The sequence below is a fragment of the Mytilus galloprovincialis genome, chromosome 6, assembly GCF_965363235.1.
Source record: "Mytilus galloprovincialis chromosome 6, xbMytGall1.hap1.1, whole genome shotgun sequence".
Classification (NCBI taxonomy): Eukaryota; Metazoa; Mollusca; class Bivalvia; order Mytilida; family Mytilidae; genus Mytilus; species Mytilus galloprovincialis.
Genome location: NC_134843.1, coordinates 76,769,554 through 76,785,620, shown reverse-complemented (window position 1 = coordinate 76,785,620; position 16,067 = coordinate 76,769,554). Strand labels below are relative to the sequence as shown.

Sequence of the window (16,067 nt, the reverse complement as noted above, 5' to 3'; positions counted from 1 at the left end):
TGGTTTAAACGTCCCAGTAACAAGTAAATACCGAAAAGCATTTTGGACGCAACAAAATGTCAAAAAAGTGTTATTTTCTTTAAAGTCAGTACAAAAAAAAATGTTGAAATGAGGTCTTTTGAAATTTGCCAGAATTTAAACTTATTTTACAAAAGATCCTTAAGGTAGATACATGGTAAACCGCCATCTTGGCTTGTACAATCACAGTAAAAAGACAGTCTAGTTATTTGCCTAAATCTGCAAATTTGAAGACAGATTTGCAATTTAAAGGTTAGACTGTTTAACAATATAAAGAAAACTTGGTAATTTATTGTATAACCCAAAATATCTAAACAAATATCATTTTTTTTTTTTTTTTTGCTTTTAGAATCATTTTTTTTCAAATGGGCCATTTAAGGGAAGATAACTCTTTTAGTAAAAAAATTATACTGGACTGATAGGGAAATTTTTTCTTTTTACTTGTAGCAAGAAAACAAGTTCGGTGACATCATTTTTTCTTTTTATTTTCTTAAAATATATGACAAAAACTATCTTTTCACAATTTATTTCAAATTCTATCTCATAATTTTTTTTTTTATGCACACTTATGTGTTTTTCCATGAACAATCTAACCAAATTTAGGCAATTTTCAACGACTCATAGCTTGAAAAATAGCACGGTGACCCATACTTTTTATTATATATTTGAAAAGAGCATAGTAAAATCTTCTTTTTGGCTAAGTATAAGAAAATTCTGTCTCAAAAAATATTTAGTTATGATTTACCATAAGCATACTGTTGTGTTTAAACATGTGTTATCTCATTTATTTGAGCTGTTTTCAAAGTATCTTGAAAACAAAATGATTGAAGGGAGCTCATCAAAGTTGCCACGACAATTTAGTACACATGACTCTCATTTCGTCTACAAAAGACTCAACAGAGACGATCAAACAAGAATGAGTTGAATATTCAAATAAAGTACGAAGTTAAATAGGATTTGCATTGTACTGCCTATTGTATGATTCGTTTGGTATTTATTATAACCTGTAGTTACTGATCAATGTCGGAGAAAAAATACTAATCAAAGAATGAATTATCAACAGCGTAAATATTAATGTTATTGTTCCGTATAAAATAATGTTGTCTTGAAACATTTTAACTTTCCTAACAACTACATTGCTTCTATAATGTCAGTTTTATAGAAAACAATTATTCCACAAATGATTCGATATTGTGTGCACGATAACGCTTATGAAAATAAATGTTCGCATTCGGGGAAAAGAAAACATCTATTCCATAAAAATACAACAACAAAATTGATAGTATAGGCATTTTTAGTTGTATCTACAAAGTTGTACTTTTTGAAAACTTCTCTTTGACATGCACAGAAGAAGTCATGATAATATACAACATCAGCGGTTCTATGGATGGTCTTTAATCCTCTGTATCCGAGAGGTTATATACCATTTGGAAATCAAGAAACATTAATGCACTATAAACGGAAAAAGGATAGAAACAAAAAACATAACTTGTTATTATAGGATGGAGATAAGCAACCGCCTCATATCAAATATCTTTTAAAACAGGATGTAAACACTGATGCATTTAATTAACAAGTGTTTACTAGCATAATCATGTCATTTAATCTAATCAGCATTAGTTTTCAATTCCAACCTAAATTTAGTGTTAACACAGAGGCTTCAGTTATTTATGTCAGAAGAGACAATGTCATTTACAAGGTTATTTACTCATATATATTTTTTTTCATCCGTACCGTGTTCAATGTTGCAAATAGCTGGTATGATTATATGCATTCGCCTCATGCTTTTTTCTCTTATTTGCTTAATTACTTTCACCTTTGCATGATTTAAGTGATCTGTTGGAAATGAATGATTCAATGTTTCTGCCACTTCTCTTTTTTTCAATTTGTAACAAATCAGAGATATAAAGAAAAACCTGAGCTTTTCGATTGTTTCAACATTTTATAATTGGAAAAATAATTACAGAAAATAACCGAATCAGTGATATTTCATTTCAACAAGGAATTCTAGTCTTGAGTGGTGATACTCTTAGTGACAAAAAAGGACGTCGTCAGACTTATCATTTTGCAGATCATTTTGTAGGCCACATTTTTGTTTTTAACACATTTGGTATGAGGATCAAATGCATGGCAGTTTAAACGTTACGAACGATGATATATTATAGAACTGTTATTGTTCTGTAAATGTATTTTTTATTAAAATGGTGGAAGAGAACTTTACAAAATAATGATCCCTGGAATTTATTTTAAATAGTTACATTTCGATTTAAGCAAATGCATTGGTGTCAATTTGCTTCCAGTTGTTTTTGATAGATTTCTAAGTGCACTTTTATAAAAAAAAATATAATTCACAAAACGTTCGTAAATAGACTAATGCATAGGAATGTGATTAAAATGATGTGATATACTATTCATAAAATATCTATAATATGCAGCAAGTAACTTTCGATTCGTTTTATTTTTTTATTTAAATAAAAGCTTCATAGTATTGACTTTATTTATTAAATGATGCGCTGTCCTGGTTGTTAATTGATTTGTTTGGTAAAACGATATAACTTTGCGCATATACCTTTCATTCTACCTTGACTACTGGTGGGTTAAAGTAGCATGTTTCTTATTATCATTATATATGGCTTTGTAATATATCCAATATGCCATGGAATATCGCAGATAAAGAAAGAAAAATTATTTACTACAGAAGCGGGAAAAAGAATTGTTTCAAGCCTTTCAACAATAACAACAACTACTGCCTCTTCAACAGCGTGTGCAAGTCTGTGTACCAGCGACAAGGATTGCATGACAGCAAGTTATTATAATATATCAAAACAGTGTAAATTGGATTCCGACTGTAACCCAACGACAGAAAATTGGCAAAATGGAATTTTAATTCGATTAAGTGAGTCAACTAACTATTTTGTTTTTAGCTAACATGCTGAATTATAAAGATATGTTTTTGTTTCAATTGTATATGTAAATGTTTCGTTAAATTTTTTTACTTTTCGAATCAGTTGGATTCGTTACTAGGTAAAGTTTTAATTTCATCAAATGCTTTTGACACTTGTTTTTTTATTGTAAGTAGATTTTATGCAACCGTAAGGCTTCTGCTTTTTAAAGGGGATAAAGGCGGACAAAGCATGCTTAGCTTTCAAATAAAGGTCTCTCTTTTTCTTAGTGATATCTTACTAATTTTATTCGTCTCAACTAGATAAATACAGTAAAACCTGGCTTATCCGACACCTCAGTATTCCGACATCCTGCTTTAACCGACATATTTTCATGGTCAAAAATATGCATATCCTTGCAGAAAAAAACCTGAGTATTCCGACGCCCTGCTTAATCCGACACAAATGTACGTTCGGTACAATTTATTAGAGTTATTGAAGGCAAAATCTTATTACTGTAATATAAATATTTGTTTTTAATTTTAGAGACTATTCCGTCTGATTGCTCTGAATTTCCGGATGGGACTATCGACGGGGTCTACACTATTTCCGTAAACAACGACTGTATAGATGTTTACTGTGATATGGTGGATAAATGGACGGTGAGTTGTTCTTAATGTTTTGTTTAAGTATGGGTTTCCTATTTTTAAGACGATGATTGAATATCTTTGGATAATAGATAAAACTTAGTTCACAATAGAAAAACATATTCGGTAACCTAATTTTCTATTCACACGCGAAAGATGCATTGCCAAACAATTCAATTTGATTGATAAGCGAGCGGTTTTTGCTTTTGTTTGTTTTTGTTTTTGTAGGTTTTTTTTACCTTTGATAACTGTATTACAGGTGATACAAAGACGACAGGATGGTTCCACAGATTTCTATAGAGACTGGTTGGATTATAAGAATGGGTTCGGTGATCTGTCAGGAGAATATTGGCTTGGTAAATTTATTTTTACTTACATTAAATTTGTTAAAACAGATTTATTTCGATGTTTATAGTCACTAATCTTCATCGGTTTCAGTAAGTGCAAGTACACATAAGTCAGTGTCACGGTGTGTAAATTTTTTTATGTTAGTGTTAATTGTGTTTCGCACAGATCTTTTGTAATAAACCAAGAGCAACCTATTTCTATAGCTTGCTCTTATATTATGCTGTTACACCACTGTTTCTAGTTATTGGAAAGGGTTGAGCGCTGACAAACATGCTTAACCCCGCCACATTCTTTATGCGCATGTACCAAGTCAGATGCGTGTAGTACAGCTATTATCGTTGCTTCCTTTTGGGTCAATGTAAATTGAATCAGTAAAAACAAATCAAACATTATTCAAGTATATCAAAGGCATTGGAGTGTAGGATAGTACAAATAAAACATCAAAAAGACAGACAAAACCATAGCATAATAAAACAAAACAAAAACTGTAAAACAACACTTAAACGCTAAACGCGTGATTGAGTGATTGAGCAACATGATCCAAGCTAAATCGGATAATCTCTTTTGCGCTAGACGCCAGTCAAAGTTGCAATTTGATATCAGAATTAAAGATAGGTAAACATTTTCGCGACTGACAATCGAATACACCGATGGTGATTGGTCATATTTCACACCTATCGACCACTTCAATTTCACGATAAACATTTTATGAAAACAAATATAAATAAACAACGGAAGATTTCAACTCGCAGATATATATTGCATTAGTATGTGCTGCTCGAATGATGTTTCATCAATATGGAAAATTCATAAAGATATCTTACCGTTAGTTAAAACCCACATTGTTACAATTATTAAAGATCAAGAATAAAGCAGATCGAACGAAAACTTTAATATCACATTTTCCAATTTCACCATTTAGAAGTATAAGTGTTTTTATACAAATTGTTCTTTTTAAAACAATATATACATTTGTATTTGTACCGACCTTTTTTATATCAACAAGTATAAAACTAATTTATCGAAGCTGTATATAACAATCTAATTAAAGATGAAAATAGATTATCATTGTATCTTATTTGACATCTACAGGTAACGACAAAATTTCCAATATATTGAATGGGAAGTCGTACAGTTTAAGGTTTGACTTAGAAGACTGGTATGGAGAGCGGCGCTATGCTCAGTACGAGACGTTTAGTATAGCGGATGAGTCTGCAGAGTACCAATTGACATTGGCAGGGTATAGTGGGGATGCTGGTAAGTTTACAGTTACTATCAGTATGATATGTTTAGTATAGCAAACGAGTCGATAGAATGTTATAATGTTGGCAGGGTATTGCTTTCTGATAAATTTACGAATTGGTTAACCGATATGGAACATCGGTTCTAAAGATAACGACGGGTATGTTACATTTGGTGTACCCACATTCCGTTTAAAATAAATGTCTGCTTAAATTGGCTTAAATTGGCTTATATAAAGTAGCAAATTTTCATAGAACCATGCATGATAATGGTATCATGGTATAACAAACAATTAATTCAGTACTGGCAATTTATTCGTGAACTTTTAACATTAAATCAAATGTGGTTTTATTTGAAAGTTGTGTTCTTTCTATGTATACAAAAAAAAATAGAGGGTATACCTGTGAAATAAATGCGATTTGTTTTTATTCTGTTATACTTCACAATTGACAATGTTTTTTCGAGGTAACGACCTGCTTTAAAATCCTCTCAACTATATGTTATCTATATAGTTTAAATGAGGTTTCAGAATATATAAATTCGGCAGGATAAAGAAATGTGTTCCATATGTTTTATATCAATTAATCAATTTTATTAAAATAGTTCAATTTATTTGTCAGTGGTTATTCAATGTATTTGTGACATTCTTATAAATGAAATAATACGCGAGGAGTAATATGAAAGACACCTAAAAAGAACAGATCAATGCATTTAAGAAAACTTTGACTGAGGGAGTTGAAACTAGTTCTAGATTCTAAATTTATCAACGGACTATTACAGAAAGCATGTTATCAATTATTTCATTGCCGAATTCGATTCAAGAGTTAGCATACAATTTTCTGACATGAAGGTGGATATTCAAACCTGACATTTTTCGTACTATTATAACTTGACGATATGTTATGCAAAACAACGTTTAACACAATTGTGAGAACATTTTGTAATTTATTCAGTAATATTTCTTCCTAAAAAAAATCATGTATGATGTAAATCATTCTAGAAATATGAGTAATTACTAATAAAAGACAACTTCTAAGATGAACAAATAATATAGATTGTCTGTGTTCAATTCAGGTGATTCCATGTTGGATAATGATCCGCCATTAAATTTAAACGGACAACGATTTTCCACAAAAGATCGCGATAATGATGATGATACAGGTGGGCAGTGTGCTTTAACACAGAAAGGTGGATGGTGGTACAAATGGTGTACCTATTCCAATCCGAATGGACTTTACTTTCTTGGAACTGAACCTGGCCACTCCGGTATATACTGGTACAAATGGAATGCCTCAATACCTTACTATCGCATGAAATCTGTTACAATGAAGATCAAACATCTACCTTGAGGAAAAGGCTCTGATGCAGCTCATTTGGCGCCATAATGTGTTTAATACTGGAATTTACAAAGTGTACCTTGACCTAAATTTATCAATTTATTCATTTGTGTAATTGGGATTCGAGCAATCTGCATTTTTATTTAGTTTTTGTTGTATTGTAAATTTATTTCTTCGGAATTCTTTTTTTATTTGTATATCAAAATGTGTCTTAAACTTTTGTTGTCGTAGAATCTTAATAATAAAACCTGTATTTTCCGATCAAAACCAATTTCAAAGCCGTTATTTGAAAAAAGGTGTAAGTCAATCGAAATCATTATTTATTTCTTGATACAAGTCAAGATACTAGGAAAATCAAGTTCGTTGGGTTAAATATATTCAGCTTAGTCACCAAAGTGGAAATCATCTAGTGAGGTGACATCAGCTATATAACAAACGAGAAGTCAAATGGATATGCTAATTTCTTTTCATTCTTCCTGATATGCTCTACTATAAAGTCTGCCTAGTATAAATAACGTAACAGGGAAATGAAATGAACAAATAAATGTAGATACAACGATCAACAACAAGAATTTTCGCGAAGAGAATACATTTGTATATTAAGCCTGTTATGGCGTGTTTTGTGTTATATATTTGCTTATTGTTAATGTTGTTCAAGGTCGTGCGGTGGCCTATAGTTGCTTTCTTCTACCTCACGTGTAATATGGTGAAGAACAAACTGTCTCATTGGCGATCATACATTTTATTTTGATACACATCTTATCAATCCATTGACATATATTTTTATCCTTTCCGAAAATCAAAGTATAACACGAATTCCAGAAAACCAATTTATTGTTTGGTGTATCTTCCCAAGTAATCAGATAAACAAAACAAATCAAACAATTCTTCAAGAACTTTTCAATTTCTTTGTTAACCGTTTTACCCTTGGGTTAATTTTTGTTACAAAGTATGTTACATGTTCAATTATTGATTGGAGACAAACTGATGCAAACTTTCCTATGCTTATAAATCAGACCAATCTGTTAACATGCCCTGCTGGTGTTGCATATTACCAAGTTAAAGTTCACACAACACGTTATAACAAAAACACTGCAAATAGCATGCCCCCAAATAGCTTTTTTTCTGGACTTACCTTCAAGAAAACTTGACCCAAACATTTGCAATGCAAGTATGTATAAATACCACAAATTTGAGATGATCTATGGTCATAACCAAAAGGGATATAAAAAAAGAAAGTTGTAGGTCATCTAAGGTCAACTTTGCCAGAGGGAATTTGCGAAGTTATGGTTTGTTATGAATCATGTCAGTACCGAAGTAGTAAATACTGAGATGATTGTTCCTTTCGGAACTAGCATTCTACAAGCAGCGATTTCGACTTAATACAAATGCAAAATTGAACATATCATTGCTAAGTATATCATTAAGAAAGTAATGCTACAGCTGAGCTGATATACTTATCCTAGTCTCTGAAGAAAACAGGTACGAAGTTGACCTGCAAGTTTTGCAGTGCCCTTTAAATGAATATCAAGGTTATATAAGAGATACAAGCACACAACATAATTAGGTTAACTAAGTGACATGACATTCCAAATATACATCTTAGAATAAATTTAAGAACTTGGCAAAGCGTTTTGTCTTTGAGAAGGTTTTGTATGAACTCTGTTCTTATCAATATACACAAAATAACGGCAAATATAATTTCAAGAAATCAAACAATATATTGTCCATCAAAGAGTCCATCATTTTACTGTCTATATCATGGAATTTTATGCAAATGTCATACAAGTGAGAGGTTGAGCTAGCTATAAAACAAGGTGTAATCAACCATTTCCTACAAAAGAAAGTGTCTGTACCGAGTCAAGGATATGACAGTTGTTTACCATACTTGTGTTGTGACTTACTATCGAGCAACAAAATAATATACTAGGAAATATTTACAGCTTTAAAAAAAACTCTTAGAGTATTATTTTTAATTGAATACACCAAATTAATGACCAGAACAAATTTTGTTGTGACTTTCTTTTGTTCGTCTCACTTCGTATGTAAATTTCTGTTTTAAGATATTCATTTTATCAGTTCAATACTGTCCTTCGGAATATTTAGCATGCATTGTTGCGTTTGATGATAATAGTTATCAGTAGTTAGTAGTAAATATGCAAAATATAAGTTTGGTTCATCAAACTAGTTATTTCAGCATTCAATAAAACGGGTGCATGTTTAAATGAATGATACATTGCATTAAATAATGTGATGTGAATTAAGATGAATGATAGACTAATTCCCCGACATTTGTAAAAGATCTAGAGTTACGACATGAAAAAATTGGATGTTATTTTATCGAAATTAAATGTGTTGATAACAACTTTTCAAGACCATTTTAAATTGAAGAAGTATTCCCCCCATGTATATCTCCGAAACTTTGTCCGAGTAACACCTTTGATCACTTTTGCTTATGTTTGTTTTAGTGGTCGGACTTTCAAAATTTCTGGCCTCAAGTATCATTGAAGAGTAATTAATTGTTCAAAAATAAACTGGTGCTGTGAAATTGAAACTCTTACTGTAATAATAGATTCCTGACAAATTGAATTGTTACATATTTCATATTGCTTTTAAAGAAAAATATATTTTTAACGAAAAATACATGCATCCTGGTATCCAAATACAAAACTACACTATCACAATTCCTTTTTACCGAAATCAGGAAAAAAAAGAAAAAAAAACGTTTATCTACAAAACTAAATAAGAGCTAAAGATACCAAAAGGATATTCAAACAAGCCATAATTCCAAAATAAACCGACAACGTCATGGGAAAAATGTTAAGGGCTAAATGAAAAAAAATACATTAAAATTGGAAAGATTTAAAGTAGTCCAAATAATTATAAAATTTCTTTTCCATACCATCATTGGCATGAAAATTGTTTGGATGATATTCCCGTGCTTGCATTTCCTATCATGATTTTCTTGATAGAGGGTTGCTGCTCACAAGGAAGCTATTAAACCTAGAGTTTCAAATGGTGAAGTTGAAATCATCCCTTCGTAAATTTTACGGACGCCATCACGAGTTGGTTGACCGTTATGGAATAATCGTTTCTACAATCCCCTTCCCTTTCATGAATGTGGCCTACCGAATTAGACTATTTACCGGATTTGTTATAAAAGAGGGACGAAAGATACCAAAGGGACAGTCAAACTCATAAATCTAAAACAAACTGACAACGCCATGGCTAAAAATAAAAAAGACAAACAGAAAAACAATAGTACACACGACAAAACATAGAAAACTAAAGAATAAACAACACGAACCCCACCAAAAACTAGGGGTGATCTCAGGTGCTCCGGAAGGGTAAGCAGATCCTGCTCCACATGTGGCACCCGTCGTGTTGCTTAAGTGATTACAAATCCGGTAAATAGTCTAATTCGGTAGGTCATATTCATGAAAGGGGATTGTAGTTACGACGTAAGGAACATATCCGATATCATTTGTGAAACTGTTATTCCATAACGGTCAACCAACTCGTGATGGCGTCCGTAAAATTTACGAAGGGATGATTTCAACTTCACCATTTGGAACTCTTGGTTTAATAGCTTCCTTGTGAGCAGCAAACCTCTATCAAGAAAATCATGATAGGAAATGCAAGCACGGGAATATCGTATCAATTGGGAGATATATACCCCGTATGCAGGTGCTGCTGGAATGTTGCTACTTAGAAATGGAAAGTTCACAATTGGAAAGCTGAAATCATCTCTTTTGTCGTAAAGTTTTGTTTTCAACCGACCCTCATTGTCAATTTCTAGATGTAAGTCAAGATATGAAGCCGACTTAACTGTATCTGTAGTATCCTTTATCTCTAGTTCGATTGGATAGATGCGTTCCACATAGTCACCAAATTTTGAATTGTTTAGTGAAAGAACATCATCTATATAGCGGAAAGTAGAGTTAAAGGATATTGCTAACTTCTTATCTTTCTTCCTAAGAAGTTCCTGCATGAAGTCAGCCTCATAATAATAAAGAAACAAGTCGGCGAGTAGAGGGGCACAGTTTGTTCCCATTGGAATGCCGACAGTCTGTTGAAAAACACGTCCTCCGAACGTAACAAATATGTTGTCAATCAAGAAATCAAGCATCTTGATAATATCAGTTTCAGAGAATTTTTTGTTTGAATCAGAGTGATTCTTTACAAAGTAGAATTTATCCCTCCCTAAGACAAGATACTTGTATCTACGTTGGCCATTCTTTTTTATGAAGCAAAGTAATATCAACTCTTTCAATTTGTCTTTTAGTTTGGAATGTGGAATACTTGTGTACAGGGTAGAAAAGTCAAATGTTTTAATACTGTTACAAGATGAAAGAGAGTTAGATTGTATGTACTCTAAAAGATCTTTTGAATTTTTAAGTATCCACATCTGATTCACGCCACCTCTAGAATAGGCAGTTTCACAATAACTTTGAAGCCCGTCTTTGATTGCTGATAAAATAGATGTTAATAATTTAGAAAGAGGTTTCGTGGAGCACTTGGAAGACCCAGCCATATACCGTTGTTTGTAAGGACACTTATGTAGTTTAGGTATCCAATACAGTGATGGAAGATCCAGTTCTTCATCTTTGGTTGAAATTCCAAAGGAACATAGAACAGACCTATGATTATCCAGGATTTCCTCTTTGGTAAGTGTCGTGAGGGTATATGTTGAGTTACCAAGTGAATTGTCAATACCTAATTCGTTTATCAAGCAGTTGATGTAGTGACTTTTACACACAAAAACGATGTTATTTGGGGCTTTATCTGCAGGAACAACAACATATTTGTCATGGAGGTCGGATAGGTGTTTTGCAACATTTGGGTCTTTAAAGATTGACGTAGCATGGGCATTGATGGACCCATTCAGTTTCTTAATTCTGATTTGTATCAACGACCTCACTGCCTTAATCCATTCGGAAAGAGTGTCTACGTCTTCCTTCTCGCGCTTAGCCCATTGCCTGGCATAATCCTCGACTGAATCCATCAAAATTTTAAAGTTGTATTTCCAATTGATGGATTACAATTTAACATTTTAAAGTTGTATTTCCAATTGATGGATTACAATATAACATAACAACACGACGGGTGCCATATGTGGAGCAGGATCTGCTTACCCTTCCGGAGCACCTGAGATCACCCCTAGTTTTTGGTTGGGTTCGTGTTGCTTATTTTTTATTTTTCTATGTTGTGTCATGTGTTCTATTGCTTGTCTGTTTGTCTTCTTTCATTTTTAGCTAGGCGTTGTCTGTTTATTTTCGATTTATGAGTTTGACTGTCCCTCTGGTATCTTTCGTCCCTCTTTTAAGAAAATAATTGTATAAAATTCGAAATTGCAATTTTTTTTTATATCCTGTTGATGGAATGTTTGTTGTACTGCGGTTTGCATTTTGTGTAGACTATTATACTAATTGTTAGTGCGTTTCTCTGTTGTGAATGTTCTTAGAAGTGTTGGTGCTGTATTTCTGTTATGTAGTGTTTTGGCGATAATTGTTAACATTGTCATAAAGCGGGAGGTTTGGCATGCCATTAAACCAGGTTCAATCCACCATTTTTTCTTAAAATATGTCCTTGTACCCAAGTCAGGAATATGGCAGTTGTTATCAAATAAATCGTTTCTATGTATGTTGGTGTTTGTTTTTGTTTTCCTCTTATAGTTGATGTGTTTACCTCCGTTTTGGTTTGATTTTGACGACCGTCATCCAGTCTTATATTCAGACAAATTCAATCATCACTAGAAACATTTATCAATCATCCATATTGTTTTCTATTTCCTTGTGATCAGGTGTAATCTACCAGAAAACCTAAATCTTGTTTGCACTAAAGAATAGAGAAAAAGAAAAGAGTATTTTGCGAAAGTTGGTTGCTGTTTTCAATGATAAATACACAAGATCTTTGATTATTCATATTGTTTGAAATGTTGATAAATTGTAAATAATTTTTTTTCTTTGGCTTAAATTGTCATGGGTTAAATTTTTGGTGGATTGTCTTTTTTTATTTATAGTCAGAAGGTTAATATATATTTCTCTTGATTGTATGCAGACTATGGATATCAAAGCAGCTACATGTGGAGTATGTCTGACTGGATCAGCAAGCTATGATACAGTGATTACTTCAATCGTCACTAGAATTTCATTGACCGACAAAAAATTATGTTGTGTGCTGATGTTGTTGTTCGAATTTTAATTTTTGCAATGAAAATTCAATATCCAAACAAAATTAGTGTTTGTTATTTGTTATTCTGAAATACGAATCAAGCTATCAATGCCAATTGTGTCAGTTTGTTAATTTTGATATTGGATAAAATACATCTAATGAATTACCTTCATCTAATTATATATTCAATGTTCTTAATTGGATGCATTTGTCCCACTATTTGATTTCATTCCCAATATATTTCTCCTTTAAATAAATTATGAGAACGTTTTTGAAATTTGAAGATAATTTCTCATTACACTTTACATGGATACAATATATATAAATGGGATATTCGATTTTTATGAGCACTTTGGGCCATAGAAAAGCTTCAAACTGAATTCTAAATATATTTTCAATATATCATATCCATTCCCATTTAACAAGTGCACATGCAGAACTGTCTGGACTGATTTACCGACCATTGATTTTGTTAAAGATAAAGGTTTAACTACAAGTATCACATAAACATCACATTTATAAAGTTCAATGACAATGCGATCATGGTCAGATAAATCCTATCAGACAGACATGTACAAATACATTTATTCTATACACCAAATATAGTTGACATATTCTTTATATCGGTTGCGGTAAAACCAGGAACATAAATACTGACTATCAGATACATTCCCCTTTAAATGTACTGTTTATAGTGTTTAAAAGACCAACAGACAAAAACTCTACATTCATTAATGAACCATGAAAATGAGGTTAATGACAATAAACCTTTGACAAGACGATAAACTCGTAACTTTCAGAATTCATCAGGACAAAAGTCACTGCGGAGATGTTCCAAAGCTTGAATTGTTCACATTACAAAGAAATTTAACAGGAAAATAGATAAAGAAAGGTAATAGTAGAGATTCCTTTGCAATATTATATTAGAATGAATGAAGCCCTTAGGCTGAAATAAACTAGTCTTACTGGATAGAAAATGCAAGGATTACAAAGAGTGTGGTTATTTCTAGTCTCACTGCTAAGTGTGATGAATTAAACTCTAGGATATACATTTACTTAAAAATTAATCTGATTCTGTAGCAATGATGATAATTAGAGGAATAGGTTTGCAGCAATATACTACAATGTTTATTTCAAATAATTGAGGTTAATAAGCTCAGGTTTTAGTTTGAATGTTCCTAATGACAAATACTTTGACCTATAAAGGTTTACTTTTACAAATCATGACTTGGATGGAGAGTTGTCTCATTGGCACTCATGCCACATCTTTTTATATCTAACCAATGAACATGAACATCGAAAGAGCATCAGACTTACAAAAAAATCCAAAACATAAACTACAGCAACTTTATTGCACCAAATTAATTCCCATGTGAATATGCCATAATGACAGACACAGAACCATTTTATTTCAATATATTCTATTGTTTTGTTTATTTCCTATTGAATTTGCCTCAGGACTTCCAATTACAATACAAATGAATATATATGTTAACATTCTACTGAACAATTTCAAACAAAGTCAGTCTTCTTTAATAATTATTTTTTCTAAAAATAAAAATGTGTCTATGTGTTCATTTGAATTCATTTAATCTGTATATCAGAATACATTACAATAGTTTAACAATTATTTTCTGTAAAATATAACAGGCATTGAAAACATATGCTTTGTGTTCAACTGTTGAACCTCTTTGAAATTAAAATTACAATATTACAGTACCAAGTAGATTTATGTAACTTGTTTCTAACCATCCAAAGTGAGGGTAAAATTTAAGCTTATCAAAGCTGTGGATATGAACATATTGTTTCTTATGTGTTATCATGTGACCTACAAGGACAATTTATTGATATAAGCTGATAAGCGCTTGGATTGAACATTTCAACAAACAAATCCTAAATGGACATTTTGGCTATCCTCACAAATAACTTGTCTGGTCAGCAGTTCGTACTTCAACACATACTGTAAACATTTTAATGTTTGAAATTATATTGATTTATCAACAAACAAATAACTCTAATGTAACGTTCTGACATCATAACAGAATCATGTAAAAAAATCAACAAAATATAAAACTAACAAATGCATTCATACACATGCTGTCATAATATTTGACCAAAGTTGGAAAGTCTTTTACAAAACCATTATATCCAAATAAACTTATCATAGATACCAGGATTAAATATATAATATTAGGTCAATGTCAGGAAAATATAAACTTTTTTGTACGAAACTGGGGAAGGGCGAGGTTCTACCCTTCCCCAGTTTCTCAGCCTCATACAAAAAAGTCGGGTACAAAAAAGTTTATATTTTTATGACATTGACCTAATATTGTTTTTATACTGCAACTTAAATGAATAAAGTGATAGCTTTTTTAATCTAGTTGCAGTATAAAATTTTTAATTTACGCCAGACGTGCGTTTCATCTACAAAAGACTCAATAGTGATGCTGGAATAAAAAAAAAATATGCACAAAAATACAATTTGTACTCAATCCACAGAAATTGCACCCCCAAAAAAAGTTCATCTGTATATATATATATAAACTCGAGTTTATAATTGAAAATGATATCAAAATTTTAATACTTCCAATGTAAATATGCACAATATTCAACTTTTTGAACCCGTACAAAATAATTTTCTCCAAGGATATAAGATATGCTAATGATAATACAATTGCAAACAAAATTTCATTGACTTATCATGAGATTTCTCTTAAAATAACACTAGTAACAAATTTTGACAACTATGCTAAAGTTCCAAAGTCAATAGACCATGACTGAGGGACTTGGGTAAAAATATCTCCTTTGAAATGAGATGTTCCAATGCTCATACAACTGCAAACGAAAATATTAATTATTAACCTAATCACAACCGTCAACAAATGACCACAACAGGCCTTGAAGTCATAAAACTTTCTAGTAAGTTTTTTGTACTAATACTCTAAATTCAACCAATCAAAATACTGGATTTCATGTTTCGAGCATGATTTTTGTGCATGAGCACTGAGCAAAGTTTTTTTACTTCAAGGCCAGCTACACTGTCTGGACCAGCACACTTTTAGTCTTACATTTTTAATGTTAAATTGAGATAATATATCAGACAACAGAACAAATGGAAAGCAAGTGTCATATTCCTGACTTGGTACAGACACTAGAATAGAGAGGTTAAACCTGATTTACAGCTGAATAACATCAAACTTGTGTAACAGTTGTTTTAAATATTTTCGGAAAACTGACAAAATTGGCTAAAAAAAAATATTCAAAACGACAAAATTAGGTTTAAAAAATATCCAAATTGACAAGACAATAATGTAATACTTATATTTATCAAAGTTGTACATATATCGATGTTAGTTTGTTTTGTTTGGTAAGGAACATGTGTTTATGCTATTTATAGAAAGATCTGTTTGATTGGATAT

At 31.7% G+C, this 16,067-nt stretch overlaps 1 protein-coding gene across 1 annotated transcript; it reads left to right on the top strand.

The window, feature by feature from the left end:
* Positions 1 to 2,472: 2,472 nt before the first annotated feature.
* On the top strand, positions 2,473 to 7,320 carry LOC143078329 (fibrinogen-like protein 1). The gene is made up of 5 exons (XM_076253218.1): positions 2,473 to 2,914; positions 3,447 to 3,562; positions 3,807 to 3,903; positions 4,988 to 5,152; positions 6,212 to 7,320. The coding sequence occupies exons 1-5, from the start codon at positions 2,626 to 2,628 to the stop codon at positions 6,484 to 6,486; spliced, it is 942 nt and encodes a 313-aa protein (XP_076109333.1). The 5' UTR covers positions 2,473 to 2,625; the 3' UTR covers positions 6,487 to 7,320.
* The last annotated feature ends 8,747 nt before the right edge of the window (positions 7,321 to 16,067 follow it).